We start from the raw sequence: 18,335 nt of genomic DNA, 5'->3' as shown, positions 1-18,335 counted from the left end.
CAGAGGTGGCTGATGAGCAGTGCCCAGACAAACATCACAGAATCTTTTACAAACCTATGTTATTTATGGTACCATGACTACTGCAACCCCATCTTGCAGTAGGTGAAATTGAAGAATGAGGTCGTGGTAAAAAAGAGGTAACATGACACAGCAAGTCATGGGTAAATGAGAATGTGAGAGTAAACCCTGTGCTTCCTGAGCTCTAGTTTCTTGCTTGCTCCTAAGAATGCACCCATATAGAAGTCATCTCTGTCAAACTATTTTTGTTACTGCATGTTTTAAGGTGTTACACAAAGCTTTTGTTTACAATGCTTACCCATCATTAGATCATGTCCTTTGGCTCCACAAGCATTCTGTTTAATGTTGGAGAGTATCTATGTAACATGTCTGCTACTCCTTCTTTCCTCCAGGTTTTTGTTTAAGTCTAGCTTCAGGTTTGTTACTATTGGTGTTTTTTCATATTTTTCATGCAATATCAGCACAGCTGTCACTGGAGATGGAGTAATCATCTGCATGTCCTCTACTGTCTGGAGAGAACTTGGGTAGATTTCCCCCCCCTCGCCCCTTATGAATAACAGCGCCATTTCCTTGGTAAATATAATGCAAAATCAGCAAGGGTAATGTGTAGTAATCTGTGTTGACCTGCAGGTTTTTATGACTTCTAAACTCGTGTGCAACCTGGTTGGCCAAAAAGTGCCCAAGGACAGCGCAAGGTTAAGGCTTCTACAGAGACGAAATCTGAACATCATCAGTGTAATGCAAAACGCGTGTGTGGCAGTAACTGGAGACAGCCACTCACAGTGAGATAAAGCTTTTGGCAGCGAGAGTTCAGCAATCTGATCATGCCGTTGAGTAGAAAGAGCAACATGCAACTTCAGGCATGTTAAAGAGAACACAAGAAGATGCAGGGCATTTTACCTAGCAAATTTGCACAGGGAGCAAGCAGATATGATGAATCATCCTGCAGCAATTTAGAGATTATTTAGGTAATAACAACAGGAGACATGTACCCCCAGAGTTTACTATTATCACTAGGGCAGCATGTCTTTACTATTGTTTCCCACTAATACCGTTTTGTGGGTTTTTAACATTGTTTACAACAAAAATGTTGTATAAACAAATGCATCAGTCACTAAAAAGAAATATTTAGAGATTTTCTGTCATGAGTTTAATTCAGAGCAGGAGATCTCAGTTTAGATTTTACCAGTATGGAAAGCTTATGTAAAGTGAAATTATATGGCAAATAGAGTATGTAAAACACAAAATAACTTGGCAGCTGGACTACAGTTCTGGACTCCGTTTGCCAGGTCTGACCATTAAAACTTAATCTCTTTCCTTCTGTCTTCAAATGGATTTTCAATTCCCTTTTGTTCTGTGGCACAGTTGCAAAAGACAGGATAAAGAATGTTGCCCAGACAAACCAGTCCAAAGCTCGACAACAGGAACACCTCTCTGGGCATGGAGAGATGAGGGTTTGGATATCTTCTGGATGCAAAAGTTACGGAACACCAACCTTCTCAATGCTAGATGACCATTCTCATATCATAGTATTAGGTAAGTGAGTGTGAGCATCATCACTGTCACATGTCTACAAAAAAAAGTAGAACCTCTCTGTTCTTTTAAAACAATAGGATGCCAGTGAGCAAGGAATCTCCAAGGTGGAATCTGCAGAAATGCAAAAACTGCAGTAATACTACATTTAATACAATTTTTTTATTTATATTTATTATATTTTTTGCGCTCTCAGACAAATGTTAGATTATTGCTTAGTTTGCTGTTTCATTACATCTAAGTCCACACCCATGGACTTCTTCATTAACGTCTTTAAAGGCTTAAAGAAACGTTATCAGATCAAAGATGTGGCAAATCATTCAGCTAACATAAATGAAGTACAACTTTGCTTTAGCTCCATGAATTTTCCACAGTAGCAAAACTGACCTGAACCTCAGAGTATTGGTCTAGCTGTCCACTCACTGTCAGATTACAACCAAGGAATAGCTTACCTTGAGCAATAATGCCATGTTTTCACTCAAATCAGATTTCAAGAAAGGAGACTGTAAGGAACAATTAGCATCAAACTGCTACTCACATTACCAAGCCATCTGGTTTCCATTTTTACACTCCTAGCAATATCAGATCATGAGGTCTGGATGAGGCCATCCATTGTGCAAGACACACAGATAACCAGTGTGAACTTTCAAATATTGTTGCACTCTTCTCTAGTTTTCCTCCTAAAAATTTTGCCAGTGCTGACTAAGACAACAAGCGGTGAATAGCACGTCCTTCTGGGCTCATTAATGACTTAGAAAATAAAGTGATTTTATTCGAATTGTACCAGTAAATCCTTTCTTTACCTGTTTTCCCAGCTATTATGGTCCCACTGTCCACCCTTACATGATTTTTTAAAGGCAAATAGAGTAAAAAATAGTCTTTCCTGGTTTCTTAAGTGGCTGCCAGACTGAAAATTAATCAATGACTAAACTCTAAGGAACACTTAAGTACTTATTTATTAGTTGATGAGTGTCATTAAATAATAATTAAGAAGTAGGACATTTCACCTTCCATGCGATCAATGCGATGCACTGAGCGAGAGGAGCTTCTTTACACTTAAAGCAGAATTGTATAAACTTTGTTTTCCACCTGACACTTCCCATACCTAGCTCAATGTTGTTCTTGTGCAAAGACATCCTCCTTAATTGCTTTTAAGCTATCACTGTTAGTACACAAATAGTTCCCTGATTTTCAGATAAAGGTATTTTTAACAATCCATGTCACTCCTAGACTGCTCATGTTTCTTCTGCTATTAACAGGCAGAGCAGATGAGTTCCGATGAAGACATCACAGAAAGTTTAGAAGTCAGGCATTTGCCTCCATGCTGTAAGATTAGACTTCCCAAAGTAGCCCTGTGCAGTGAGGGTGCAGGTAGTGAGGCAGAGAGGAACGGCTCAGGGTATAGTCCCAGCACATGTGGCCTGGGTGTCTCATAAAATATTTTAGCTCGTCTCACTGTCATGACACATTGATGGCCATTTAGTTTTTCATTTTTTTTAAAGAAAGGTATGCATAAATTTCTCAAAACACATGAAAAAGGATGTTTTTCTTGAAATAAATTACGTTCTTTAAAGAATTCCTCCTTCCATACCAGCATAGACATATTATTTAGAAAGTCATCCTTTACCTTTTCTTAAACTGTCCAATACTTAAGAGGAAGAATTTTAATATTTTGCATGCTTGTTTTCAGTAATGATTATCATCCTGACAACAGGACACCTAACTTGCCTGGGGATCTAACCATAGAAAAAAAATGCATAAACACTAATTCTGAAGAGGAAAGTAAGGAATTATTCATATTTTTCTTCCAATATTTCTAATGCTAATAATATGCTTTTCACAATATATTTACCTCTTCAGTCATCATAATTCTTAGGCATTATGTAAGCTATATTGTATTCCTCGCAACACAATTAATTGAAGAAGTCCATCATGGTTATATGTCAGGAGTGACACGATTAGAATGCAATCACAAAATAACAATTGTCATCTAACATGTTGTAATCATACAACAGGATCCTATCAAAAGTGCTTATGGTATTATCAAGGTATATTTACAATGCTACCAATCTTCTGGACTGTTTTGCTCCTCAGTACCTGATGACACGTTGACAGTCTAAGTCTCCGCTGATAAACCTGTTCTAGTGTTCTTCAGAAGCCCTGTTTTGAATTTAGAGCTAAACTGCGGTATACAGGCTTAGTAAGTCTAAACTACCTGAGAACTCCTTAGTTTTCCATTAATTTATTAATAGGAAAACTTCAGATGTGACAGGAGCTAACACGAACTGGATTAACATTCATCTTTCAAATTATCAACCTTCAGGGTTGGGGATTAAGTAGTAAAGGGGATTAAGTTGTAAAGAGATGGATTCAGTGGATTTCACATTAACTGTTACCACTGTAACATGACATCATCAAGCACTACAGAGTTTTCAAGGCACGGAAAGCTCATTCAAGTTCTGCTCTTTCTGATTCTGAAACAGGATTCCTGTCTTCACTTGAAACCTTTAAAAATAACCGTTCATCAGTTAAATTGTCCTTAGTGCAACAGCAACCAAAGGTCAAAACTGGGCATTAAGTTGACTATTTTCTTCATTCTGGAACAATGTTTTAAAAGCTAGCAAAAGAAATGCGTCTAAAAATTGCCTAGATTAAATTATGTAACAGTAAAATGAACTCGCTGTAGTTCAAGACTAAACTGAAAGGGTGCAGATAACACATGTGCCTGGTGCCATCTCCCGGTAGTTAGAGGTAAAACCATCACAAATACCTTACTAAATTTTTTCCTAGGTATCCTTTAGGAAAATGTCAGGTCTTTGGGGGGAGGCGGGGCGGGGGCGGGGGCGTGGTGCGGTGTGTGTGAAGAGAGACTTGAATGTTGTTCCACAGGAGTAGCTTTCAAAACTCTCAAAATCCCCAAAAAGTTATTTCACTGTACAAGGAGACCAGTATCTGTATGTATCTACTTTTAAGCTTTCTTACATTGGCTTAAATAAGGAACCATCCACTCTCTTTCATTGTCTAGATGAAATAAGTAGTCATCTGAGTAAGTGTAATTTCAAAATACATTCAGTACCACTGATAATTTAAAATGAAAATTAATTTTTAAAATTTCTACATAGTGTTCAAAACCAAAATGAGGAAGTTCCTTTGAGAAGTCTACTCACCATATTAGAAGTTACAGTGCAGCTTATTAGCCCATACTGACCCATCTTAAAAACAATGTATCTTAATTAATACTTAAAATCCAAGACAATCTATCCCAGTTGCACCACCCTTTCATTGCTGTTTGTGAAAGAATACAGTATTGCTATCTGTAGTAGTATCTCATGGTTTATGTTTTAAAACATAGCATTAGCCAACTTGAAAAGAAATGTTACAGTATTTTGACAGCTGACAGGAGATACCTGTACTTATCCTGCAAACTCTACTGCTACAAAGACTATTGAAAACAAACTTGACCAACAACAACAAAAGAAAAGAAAACAAAATGAACTTGATAATAAAATGACTGTTAAAAAGTGAAGTATTTTACATCAATTCTAGAGTTAATTCCAGATAATAATAAATCACCAAAGGAGTCCTGGATAAGAGCTGTGAAGACATAATGGAAGGCAGTAAAGAAGCTCACACACAACAAAGTCATTCAAAGATAGCAAAGTAATTTAAAGATTTAGAAGATTTAAAAATAACTTCTATATAGGAACAGTGATGTTACTTGGCTGTGCTGGTGGCCTACCCTATGTCCAGAAAATGCTTTTCCTGGGAACCACCCAAATGTCACACCCTCCCATAGCACAGAAACTAAACAGCTAATAGAGAAAAAGTAGCAGTTTCACCAAAAATCATGGAAGCTCAGCCAACTGAGAACTGCCTCACCCAGCATGTGACCTCCCTGAGGAAGCAGGGGAGCAAAAAGTCTAACCTGCCGAAGAAGAATGAGCTCAACATCAGCCATAAATTTTGAGTGCTGGCAACTAGAGAGATGGTCAGCATTCTAAAACCCTAAGGAGAATCAAAGCGATGCACAGAAAATAGGAGGGAAGAAGGCAAAAGGGCTAGCTATTTCTATAGGGTCCTAAGTACAGAATCTCCTCCTGAAGTGTGGGAAGAAATGACTCAAAAGAGCTTGAGATCTACCAGAAAAGATGATCTACCACTAAGGCTCTGTTGGCCAGGGTAAGACTTCCTTTCTCTGCACAGGAAAAACTGGTTTTCCCAAGGCTTAATATGACAATTTGTTAATGTGATATGAGGGCTTTTGTGGCAAACAGAATTTTCATTCTATAGACTATTTTGCTATGCTGGAAGGAGAGACCTGTCCACACATCCTGAGGGTTAAAAAAAAAGAAAAAAAAAAAAAGAGGGGGAATGAGCTCTGCAAGTGGATTATGTCTTCTAGTATGCTGAATGACTATGGGAATGTGACCTGGGTTGCCTTAAGAAAAAAAGAAAGCATACAGTGATTTGGATTGTCCCAGGTTCATTCACAATTGCCATGGGGAAGCAATCATTAAATGCTGCAAAAAAGCCAAGCTAAATAAGGGACATTTCCTTCCACAGAAAGAGATTTAAAAAAATTCTGTCATAACATCGAGCTGTAATTGAGAAACAGAGCAATGACTAAAGAATTGTAAGAGACCTAAATTAAATACAACTGGGATTTCACATTCCTTATGAAAATTAAGGTTTTAGAATGAGATAATTAAAGCAAGGATAGCCAGCTCATGGTGTGCCAGAACATATAACTCAGCCTGTCATCTTCGTTCCTGAGAGTCCCTAAGAGTTGGTCAGGAAGCAGGCTGTCAGCCACACAAATCATTCACTAACCCATGGCAGTCTCCCTGCTGTTCTCCCTTGCAAAAGCCCTGCAGTCTTCCTCCTGTCATATAGCTGGACATGCCCTAAACACAAACTACAGGTATCATCACCATCGCATGGAGCATGCCCATTCAGCAACACGAAGAAAGGATTTACGTACATATGCCTCATCGCACTTCACTAGGCCATGGTCAAGTGGTGACTGCAGATTAGTTATGTGACAGATATGCACACATTCCCCAGGTGCCTCAGTTGGGGGATAGTGGACTGACCCAGCAGAGACGCTGAGTGACACCGACATAAACGAAGCAAAGAAAATGAGGACAAGTGTTGTAGAGCTTAGGACTTGTAACAGGGAAACAAAGATGAGATAATCTGAGAATGTGAAGGGATAAGCAGAAAGTACACATTGTCAAATAAGTAAACCTTCATGCAAGTGAATGATTGGTGGGGGGAAGGAGAGGAACATCTTGATGACATGAGAGGAAAAAGAGAGGTGAAGATGAAAAACATTCTAGTGGAAGAAATATAAAGATTAAGAAAAAGGGGATAGTCTAAACTTAAGTCCTTTGTGGACTTAAAAGACGAAACTTTTCAAAACTAATGAATTGGCCACGGAAAAAATAGCATGTTAAAAGACAAAGGGAAACATTAGGAGCTTTGTACCGCAAAAGAAATTCAGAAGTATTGAAAATATGCAGCTCTTACCATTAGATCACATTACAGCATATATAAGAAATGTAAAGAAAGGTAGTGACACATTGGAAAAGCAAAATGTATTTCCCTAAAGAGAGGAAAAAATTCAAATTCCAAAATGCAGGGGGGGGTGGGGAGAGAGCCGCAGAAACCAGTGTTAAACTGCAATACAGAACTGGGGATACAGAAGTAATCTAAAACTCTGTGAAACACCATGTGCCAGGTTCACTGAAGGAAGTTTAGTTTTAACAGAGGTACTGAGGACCACCACCACCTCTCAATACCTCCCAGTTGAAGCTTGGGAGAAACAAAGAAGATGCAATTAAGTCTGTTGCTGATAAGCATTATCTGCCCGGTCATACCCACAACAGATCTTCAAGCTATCTACACCGAAATACAGTGAATTTGGGAAACCAAGAAGCATATGGATTTCTTCCTTCCATTTGGTTTTAACAGTAAAATATCCAGAGGAGAAATGCGTAAATATTAATCATAACATCTACTATTCTTGCCTGGCCTCATGCAACAGAACTTTCAAGCTCTTACATATATGTATCACAGAAATGAGCAGCTCTCCAAAAACCTCAGAGGAAGCAAAACAAATTAAAAGCCAACTTGGAAAAAAAAAAAGGGGGGGGGAGGTGAGACCACTTGGGTATAGATTAATAAGAGCATGATAGCACATAAGGTCTGAAGCAAAACAGCTGATATTCACAGCTATCAAGCTTCTAGAAGCTGGGCTTTGGATGAAAAATGTTTCCATTACCATAGGCTTTGAAATACACCACTCTTACTCAGAAAATACTTTATTCAGAAGACTAATGTGTAACACAATCACTAGTGATCAAGACCCAGAATAAAGTTCTCTATGCTAATAACTAAATTATTCAGATCCTTTCAGAACTTCAGCACATGATTTCAGGACTATACTTCTTTTTTTTAATCACAACAGTGTAAACCCTGAAGCAAACTGTACTTCTTAGAGCAAAAATTGGAACCAACAGAAAGTCTCAGCTTCTGAGAAAAGGTGTTTTATTACGACACAATAACCAATCACATCATTAATTTTCTCTTTTAGCAGCTGGCCCATTGCACTGTGTAATGACCATACGTTTACTACTCTAGGTTTAAAATACTTCTGTTTTGAACGTCACTCCATTCTAATGCTATTCCGATCCAATTTTTTCAAGGTCCATATGGGCATCTAATACAGGCATGTCTTAGATGGTAACACCTATTCATTCGAGACACTTCAGAAAAATCATATTCAGAGAAAGATTTGATTTGCAGCTCTTCCATGCTCAACAAACCCATTCACTTTTCACTTTGCCTAATATGTACCTACTGATTGATTTTATCAGCTGAATAGCAGGCCACCTAGTTACTATCCCAGTAGACTATGGCTTCCCCTCTTCATGTTATTATTTAAATACTTCAACACTTAACATTTACTTGCTGTTCCACTCGGTCTCTCTTACCTGCTTACCTCTGCCAGAGCTTCCCCCATTCGACAGTCACCGCTAGTTGCAGTGTCTTCTTTGGTGTCCCTGTAACAACAGGATTGAAGTGCTTTGACCAACCAGCAATTGCTCTTCACTATGGCAGCTGATAGCAGGGGTGGGTATGCCCAGAGCAGTAAGCTTGTGAGTTCCCTACCTTTCTAAATGCCTCTTAACCCCTTTTTGTGCTACCTGCAATCCTATGGATTTAAGGAGAAAGCGTCCATTTCATCCTGCTTTCCCAGGTTCTCCCTGCCTGCCTCTGTCCAGTACTTGCAGAATAAACCGTTTTTATCTTAGATAGCTACTATATGATTTACATAGTGAATGCTACCAAAAATCACCCATAAACGAGGTACTTGCTTCATTTCATTCATACCTGGAAAGTATCATTTTTAAGTTCAAAAGCGCCTTCATACAGACGAATGCATCTAAACAAACTCTGGAGATGAATTTCCAACAGCATTTCCGTGGCGACGCCTCACTCCACTCTCGGCCTCTGCTTCCCTCAGCCCCGCCACAGGTGTCGGCTCAGCCTCGCAGAACTACACCCAGATCTGGTGGGAAGCTCATAGGCGGAAAGGCCTTTTCTAACAGGCAGCCGCCGGACCTGCACCTCACAGCCCCGTCCATCGACGGCAGCACCCACGAGAACACACCCTGAAGCCGCCGCGTTGCGGTGCCATTCCCCCTCCTCAGCCACCAGAGCCACCAGAGCCGCCTCAGCGCCTCAACACCTCACGCGCCTCCCGCCCCTCCCGCTAACGGCCGCGCCCCGCGCCGCACGCATGCGCACCAAGACGGGCAGCTCCCCAACGGTCGGCGCACGCGGGGGCGAGGGGGAGGGGGGAGGCGCGGCCTCGCTTAGCGCGCCTGCGCGGCGGCAGGCCGAGGAGCCGGAAGGGGCAGGGCGGCGGGGCGGGACTTGATTTGAACCGGGCGGCGGGGAAGCGGTGGCCGCGCAGCCTCCATGGCCAAGCAGCTCAGCCGGGACCAGCAAGGGATTACCCTGCGGGGCAGTGCCGAGATCGTCGCGGAGTTCTTTTGTAAGGGGATGCAGCGGAGGGAAGGGCGACCTCGGGGACCGAGGTGGGAGGAAAGGAGGAAGGACGGGCGGCTGATAGGCCTCCCGCGGGTCGACATGGCCGCCGGTGGGGAGGAGCGGTCGCCTCATGCACACATTCTCCCCGACCCCCCTTCCTTCCGCGTGTTGCAGCCTATGGAATCAACAGCATCCTCTACCAGCGGGGCATCTACCCCCCCGAGACCTTCACCCGCGTCCAGAAGTACGGGCTCACCCTCCTCGTCACCACCGACCCCGAGCTGAAGAACTACCTCAACAACGTGGTGGAGCAGATGAAAGGTGGCGGTGCGCGGGGGGCCGGGCGGGGGAGCTGAGGGGGCCTCGTCAAATCGCCAAGCTAGCGCCGCTGACGAGAGGCGGCTGTGCTCTCCTCGCGGTGTCCCTGCTGATGTTTCTCACCTTTCTCGCACTGCAAGTAACTGCTGTGGCTTCTTTCAGAGTGGCTGTACAAGTGCATTGTGCAGCGCCTGGTGGTGGTCATATCGAGTATCGAAAGCAATGAGGTTCTGGAGCGGTGGCAGTTTGACATAGAGTGTGACAAAACTGCAAAGGATGAGAGGTGAGTAACAGTGTTCCTCTACACCTGCTCTTCCCTAGGCCTTTCCCTAGTAGCTGCACCAGGCACAAGGTAAATGCCATGTGCAGCACTGTTCTGGTTCCTCAGAGCAGCAGACAGCACCTTTCCTCAGTATGAGCATCAAACCTTACTAAATCTACTACCTTTCTTACTGCTATTCCTTCTGTTTGTCTGTGAACCAGACATTAGATGATTGAAGCATACATAATCCTTGGATATAGGTGGTAGTTGTTTGGTTTTTTGAAGCATCAGATAATCTTCCACCAAGTGTATAAAATCCTGTATCGGATACATGCCCTAAAGAACTACTGCTTTCCTGTTAGGCCAAAATGTTCTTATCCATTCTGGACTAAGAGTAAATGTAGCATTCCTTACAAATACTGTGAAGCTTCGCAAACATCAACAAAGGGAAACTGATGATCACTTAATGTTTCTAAGCCTGCCTACCTACAGCTTAAGAGAGTGTCACTACTATAAAAAATCATATAGCAAACAGACCAAGAGCTCAATAGAGGGAACTGTATTTAAAGAAAACTGTCAGTATAGCAGAAGCTTGCTTTCTTAACAGAGCGTTCCTATTTTTCTAGTGCACCACGAGAAAAATCTCAGAAAGCTATTCAGGATGAAATTCGATCTGTTATCAGACAAATAACTGCCACCGTAACTTTTCTGCCACTGTTGGAAACTGCCTGTGAGTATTCCTAACTTCACTGAAGAAGTGAAACACTTTTTTTTTTAAATCTCAACAACTTCTCCGCATTAGAAAATATTTTCTGAGGCTTTTTAATATGTGTCATACCATCACACTTCTGAGACGGTGTTTTGTTAGACTGAGATCAGGACAGAACCTGGGGTGGTTTAACTAAACGAAAATAGTATGTGTACTCCAAGGAATGTAAGTTTTCATAAATAATAAATTATTTTGAGACTCTAGCTGTGGACAGGCTTGTATAAACAGCCATTGAATTCACATGAAGTGTTACAGAGACCTCAGCTCCACCACATTCTAACATTAAAAAAAAAAAATCATATCACACTCAAGAACCAAGATAGCTACACATGAATATAACCAGGACTTGTTTTCATATTTAAACTATTTCTTTTCAATGTGATTTCTGAGAACCTTAGTACATGTCTCAAGTTCTAGAAGATGCACTTCAACTTCAAATACACCTTCTTCTTATACATGCGTTACTGCTAACTTGTTTCCACTTGCTTACAGGTGCCTTTGACTTGCTGATATACACAGATAAAGATTTGGCAGTGCCAGAAAAGTGGGAAGAGTCAGGGCCACAATTCATAGCCAATTCAGAAGAAGTTCGTCTTCGTTCCTTCACTACTACAATCCACAAAGTAAATAGTATGGTGGCTTACAAAAAGGATTCCTTTCCCTAAGACATGGGGGTTTTGTATATATCCTGTCACCTTGTACAGTTTCTGTTCACTATGCAGCTAAGTCATGAAGGAATCATTACTATTGCTCTAGGGAGAAGTACAATACCGAAAAGAGGCAATGCGTCTTGTCTGTGATAACATGGTGTAACACTACACTAAGCTAGCATTATTTTTAAAGAGGTTGAAATAAGAATTTATTATGAATACCTTAACTGTATGAGCTAAACTAGTGGTGTGTTAAGCTACTGCACTCACTAGAAAAACTGCCTAAATCTAGGATTAATTGCTAGAATTGTGTTCAGAACCTGTAATTTAGTATTTTGAGATTATTATAAACTACATTCTAACAGGCTTAAGTTGGCTCTGGCACTAAAAAAAGTCTCATTCCTGACATGCCAGTTGTTCATGTTAAAAGCCTGCGCTGTTTCATTACCAGAAACAACCCTAAAATGAATCAACAGAACAATTCTGAAGGTACTTGTACCTCTTTACAATGAAAGCAGCTGTTTATCAGGAGAATCTTAAATATACAAAGCCTTGTATGTTCATGTCTGCTGGACTCTAGTTCTGTAGATGGTGTTGTTCTAAGTCTGTGTATGTCTCTAGTATCTGTCAAGCATTTTCTATTTTGTATTCTTGTTTTACAGAATAAAGCTTGAACTTGTAGTGCTCTCTGAGAGTCTGTGCTACTTCCTAGTTTAGATGGTTTTATGAATGCTACAACTTAGTTCAGTCCTATGACAGTTATGATACCCTAAACATATCCTACTTTAACTTTCCTCTGAGTCTCAAAAATACTGTGGAGTAAATATGAAATCCCACTTCAGTCTTCAAATAACAGTATGAATAGGTCACTGTGACTAATGATTAAGCACAGTGCTTTCCACATTAAATAGCATAGCACTCATCCTGTATTCTTCACACACTTTGGTGCTGGAGGAAACTGGAGATTTAAAACTGTAAGCAGGTAACAGAACTTTCAGGCTCTTCCATGGTTTTGTTTATTTCCTTCACCAAACTCACTTCAGCCAGAGTATTTAACTTTTCCCACTCTTCTACAGTGATATATGGCTCCTCCTGGTGTAACAGTATAATTTCAAAAGTTTATTTTAAAAAATGTTGATTACATATACTGCATCACAAAGTTTCTGGGCTTTCCCAGCACAAAACAGTTCTCTCCAGCAGTTCTAATTTAGCTGAAGTGAAAAGGTAGCCTTTTGTAAATCAGTAGCACAAAATCATGGCTTTTTAAAATAAAATACAACCTAGGTACTTTGAAAAAGTGTTACATTATTGGCTGCCAGGGCTTGCACTGCAGTAACAGAGGAACACCTATTATTTTCTTCTGCCTGTCAGCAATGTTCTTGAACAGGTGACTGCACTACCCCTCTACACCTAGGAGGAGGTGCACCTCAAGGAGTGGAACTTCAAGCACTTTCCCTGGGGAAGACTGGATCAAAGCAGTGAGCACAAGTCAACTGTAACAGGAATTTAAACCAGGAACTGACAACCACTGCTTTATACCAAAGATGAGATCAGGAGGTGAGTGGTACAGAGCCAGCAGTAAGGAGTATTAAAAAAAAACTTGTTTCACAGAGATGCACAAGTCATTGCTCCAGGAAGTTCAAATCACCTCTTTGTTGCACCAAATACAATTTATCTTCTTTAAGAAGGACCAGCCCAAAGTCCACCTCCATCATCATCTATGTATTTTTTTCTTCTTTTATAGAGGCACCAACAGTCAAGAGAACAGTACATCACTGCACAGAGATAATGTCCATGAAAACTACATGTGAGAAGGAACAGGTTATAAATCCTGAAGTTTTCACAAAGACCCTGCAGGACAGGAAAGAAAGAAAAAAACAGTCACATTAATGCAATCTCCCAAAAGTCAAGCCTTCATGGAAGTGGCCAATGGGATTTGCTGATTCCTAATGGGACCCAGACTCTTCACTCGTTTCCCCTACCCTGAGGGTCACTTCTGTAGAGTGAAGAATCAAAAGCAAAGGAGCCCCATTAATCTCCAATGGCAGTGTAGTTACTTTTTGGAAACTGGATAAAGGGTAAGATTTAGAAGTTACACAACAGGCATTCCTCACCTGACTAGTTCAGCTGACGTATAAGCTGGTTGATTGCTTCACCTCTGCAGCCAGGCTTACCCATTTCCTTGAGGAAACCCACTTTGTTACGTGAAGCATGGCGAGCCACTGACAGATGGAATGGCCATAGAAAGTTTGTGACTTTTTTGAAATGTTTCCCAGCTGAGTAGATTTCATGAATAAGGTCTTCCAGGCAAATAATACCACAGGCCCCTGCAGGGGAAAAAAAAAAAAAATTAAAAACAAACAACAACAAAAAGCCCCCCACAAACAACATATACACGAGATGCCCAACCGTGTACCTTTCCTCACACCATTCCAGAATTGCCAGTCCTTCATGTACAAGTCTTGCAAGATTTTTCTCCCTCCCCTCCCTCTTAGGTCAGACTGCAAACTCAACATCTGCCTCTTTCCTTGATTCACTTCATTTTCTCATCCTCTTCCTTACCTAAATGTTCCTCTATCAGCATATTGTCTGTTAGAGGCACCTTCTTCTTATTAACCTTGGCTTGGCCCCGTTTCAGGATAAGCTCTCGTACAGATTTCAGGTTAGGGTGTCTGTGCAAAAACAAAAAACAGATTCGGTAAGACAGACAGACATGATACAGCAGGAAGTCCCATCCTATTTCTTTGAGGTCCCATCCCACTTATGAGGTAGGAAAGTAACCAAATTAAGTTTAGAACAATGAGAAAAGGGACAATAACATGTTTTAGATAGAAAGTTGACAAAGTTTTGACCATTACTGGAAAAGCCAGCTATAGATTTGTGAAACTCCAGCTGGAGTTTCAACAAGCTATGGTATTTCTACACAAATGACTCAAGTCACAGGACTGGCACTTACCCCCATGCCACGTAAGGTTCCACAATCTGCAGCATCTTCAGCGATAAAGGAGTCAGTTTTACAAATGTTCCAGTGAAATTTTTTCTCAGCCGCAGCAACTCGATCACTCTTTTTACCCTCCTACTCACTCCCTTAATACTGGATCAGAAAAAAAACCACTATAAGTAACCATGTTTCTCCAACACAGCAACAAAAGGTCTCAGATTGCCTGCAATGAGACATATCTGGGTTGAGAGGACAAGATCATGTTTTTAAACTAAAAGAAGGCAGATTTAGACTAGATATAGGAAGAAATTTTTCACAATGAGGATGGTGAGACCCTGGCACGGGTTGCCCAGAGAGGTGGTAAATGCCCCATCCCTGGAAACATTCCAGGTCAAGAGGGACAGGGCTCTGAGCAACCTGATCTAGTTGAAGATGTCCCTGTTCACTGCAGGGGAGCTGGACTAGATGACTGCTAAAGGCCCCTTCCAACCCAAACTATTTTATCACCCTTCCTTGGCTTAGAAATGGTATAACAGCTACAAATAGTAGCAATACCAAAGGTAAGGAGTAACAAAGTTTCTCTTACTCTACAATCCGTACAACAAAGGCTAGTTTGTGCTCCTGAGGTACAGCCGTCTGTCCAGGTCTCTGCTCCATGCGCCTCAGCCGGATGTCATCTCGGTGTTTGCGCCATGAATCTCGCACAAAAGTTTCAAGACGTTTAAACTGGATTTGCTTCCCCTTCTGGTGCTAAAGTCAAAGGGATAAGAAATCATCACACTTCACAGAAATCTTACAAGTTTGCATCTCAAAGGCCAAGTGAAATTCAGAGCTTGATGAACTCCTTCAGTTTTGGAGGCAATAAGAAGAAAATAAATTTGATAATCTAAAGTCCAAGGGAGACAGAACTGAGGGTCAACATATGAATTTACAAGCAGCTAGCTATAATTTATGAACAGTGAACAAAGAGTTTTTCCACAAGAAAAAAAAAATAATTAGGAAAAACAGAGCAAGACCCAGGATACTTCTAGGTATAAAAGAAATCAAATGGAAGCATTTGCAGCCACAGACAGACAGATCTTCACAACTATATACACAGCTCAGCCAATCACTGGGAAAGCCAGAAACAACACGCGTAGCTGGGTAAAACAGATGCTGCAGCAATACCCTAGTGCAACTCAAAATTACCATCCAGCAGAGAATAACCAGGTTTAGAGTCCTTTATAGAAAAGGCACACATGCAAAAAAAAAAAAAAATCCAAACATTCAAATAACTATTATGTATTACTAATTTAAACACAGAACATCCAGCTCACTTGAAAAAAAAAAACAAACCACCAAACAATTTTTAAGAATTATGAAAAAATGTAAAGCTTTTTTTAACTTAAAAAGATATTTAAATGCCTATCCTTAGCTCAGGAACAAGTACATCCACCTAAATCCTGGTGCCTTCTCATATGAATATGAGCTGAATGTGCATGGCACTTACCCAACAATGTTTCAGATACGCTACTGGCTAATTATTAGGCCATTTTAAAATTAAAGTATCTGATGTTATGTGTCTTCTGTCCTATTTCACCTTCTAAGTCACACATGAAATTGGTTTGAATTTTCAAAGCAGGCAGACCTGATGAAGATCTCATTAGGGTCATTTTTCTAAGGAGAATCTTAAAAGGTAGCTATTTAACATTATTGCTTATGCTTCCACTTCCACGTTGGAAATACAGCAAGCCATTCATATATTTAAAAACATAAACACAGCATCTAACAAAAATGGGCAGGAGTTTTGCACGTAATCCCATCAACTCCACAGAAACAGATTCACTGGGAAAGCTTTAAGCCACCTCCAAGAGAGGCATCTGCTCTATTAGCTGAGATACAGCAGAACAGATCTCCAATTCTGAAATAGAAAGGTTTGCGGTTTACTGCCAGTCTGGAAACCACACACCATGTGCCGCGAGTCTCTGCATTAGCAACGTGTGCCATGCTACACACAGAAAAAGGCTTCACGAGGACCTGCCTATGCTCCAACAGATTTATCTAACTAATGACAGATAGCTAACTCTAAACATACTTTCAGAAAAGCACACCGTCTCCATCAAGGTTTACAACACAAAGGTGAACTGGTTCCAGACAACGTAACCCCCTGGTTGCACAAACAACCCAGTTGCTTTACATTTTACTACACATGCGCCCTGGTAATTGCCGACGTAAGAGGAACAACTCAGAGTCTTCAATAAACGCGTGTTTCAGTATAACACCACAAGAAATTCTGTCCTCTTTAAAGGGCTCAGAGACACACGGGGAAGATGCTCAACAACTGAAGTGAAGATATGAACTCAAGCTTCCCCTCAGACATAACCCAGAGGCTCATCACAGTGTCGCTACAGAGTCCCAGCAGGGAGCTGACTCCCTCCTTTGCCCACCCGCAGAGCTCCGGCATCTCCCTTCCCAGAGGAAGCGGATCACTCAGACCACCTGTACGATTACACGGAATTACGACTCCCTCCTCCGAAACCCAAGTAGGGAGAGCCGCAACGGCACTGCCGAGCCGCCCCAGGCTTCACCCCCTTAGACCAGGCTCTCCCAGCCGGCCGCCACCCGCAGGCCGCCGGGCAACGCCAACTCCTCCTCCTCCCGGCTGCACACCCGACCGACCGGGGACCACCGACCCGCGGCCAGCCCCTACCTTCCGCTTGTTGAGGAGCGCCTGCTTGGCCTGGGTGGCCTTGATGGCCTGGTAGGCCTTCCTCTTCTTCAGCAAGTTCTCCGGCACCAGCGGGATCCGCCGCCTCGGCCTGCGGGGCGGGAGAAGCCGGTCACATCTAGCAGCACCGCATCCCGACCCCCCGGCCCTCCCCTGCCGCCACCGCCCCCAGCCCCGCGACCGCGCAGTTCCCGCGGATGGCGGCAGATACACGACCCGCCGCACCGCCACACTCACTCCTCCTCCGCCATGTCGCCGGGGCTGCCACGCATGCGCCGTGGGGCGGGGGGGGGAGGCGGAGCGGTGTTTTGGCGGATCTGCCTGGCGCCCGGCTGCTCACAGCTCCTCCTCATCTCTTACACACCTTCGCCAGTGAACCCGAGGCGCACGGAGGCGTTTGGCTGGGGAGGGGAAGGACGGCTCTTTGTTGTCCAGGCCATGCTCTGTCTGCGGGAAGGAAGGGGTACGGACGAGATCGAGGTTCTCGGAAAGCCTATAGATTACCGGTGAAGCCTGGCAAGCATGCCCCGCACCCCCGGCAGGGACTGCTTTGAAACCAGGTGCCTTCTCCGCCTCGCTTCAAAGCTCCCAAAATGATGACAGAAGGGAAAAATAATTTAAAAATTTAAAAAAACAACACAAAACAAAAAAACAAAAAACCCAACAAACCAAAGGCGGTGCCGCTGTGGTGACAGAGCACAGGTACCCGAGTTAGGGGATCCCGGCAGTGGGGAGGCCGGTGCCCGGCCGGGTGGGAGCTCCCCGCTCACGGACACCTTGCTGATGCCCGGCAGAAACACAGGCCACTGCCGAGCAGAGAGATGGCTGCCGGGGCGGCCAGGCTGGAGGTGTTGCCTCAGGCTCAGACCTGCGACAGGTTTGTGGGAGAACATGGCAGTATCCATGTTTGACAACGCTGCAGAGCATAAGCACCTTCCCTCTCTGCTGCTCCACCCCAGTTGAAAGATAAAAAGGCCAGCGTTATCCCTGTGGTGAGCACCGAGGGATGGAAACAATGGGTGTGCAGGGCTGTGGCCCCAGGTTCTAACTACTGCCCCCGGCAGCTTGTGCAGCCATGT

General features: G+C 42.6%; 2 protein-coding genes across 2 annotated transcripts; one reads left to right on the top strand and one right to left on the bottom strand.

Annotated features, from left to right (window-relative positions):
• Positions 1-9,537: 9,537 nt before the first annotated feature.
• Positions 9,538-11,623, top strand: MAD2L1 (mitotic arrest deficient 2 like 1; the record flags this gene model as incomplete). Its single annotated transcript, XM_081999769.1, has 5 exons — positions 9,538-9,613; positions 9,784-9,930; positions 10,090-10,210; positions 10,816-10,919; positions 11,451-11,623. 5 exons carry the CDS (start codon positions 9,538-9,540, stop codon positions 11,621-11,623), a joined length of 621 nt encoding a protein of 206 aa, XP_081855895.1.
• A 1,892-nt stretch (positions 11,624-13,515) lies between these two features.
• Positions 13,516-17,528, bottom strand: RPL7L1 (ribosomal protein L7 like 1; the record flags this gene model as incomplete). Its single annotated transcript, XM_081999485.1, has 6 exons — positions 13,516-13,935; positions 14,171-14,280; positions 14,565-14,702; positions 15,136-15,299; positions 17,239-17,347; positions 17,494-17,528. 6 exons carry the CDS (start codon positions 17,526-17,528, stop codon positions 13,727-13,729), a joined length of 765 nt encoding a protein of 254 aa, XP_081855611.1. The 3' UTR covers positions 13,516-13,726.
• Between the last annotated feature and the right edge of the window lie 807 nt (positions 17,529-18,335).

The sequence above is a fragment of the Phaethon aethereus genome, assembly GCF_964289735.1.
Source record: "Phaethon aethereus genome assembly, chromosome: 4".
NCBI lineage: Eukaryota > Metazoa > Chordata > Aves > Phaethontiformes > Phaethontidae > Phaethon > Phaethon aethereus.
Note: the sequence above shows the minus strand (reverse complement) of the source record. Positions and strands in the feature narration are given on the sequence as shown.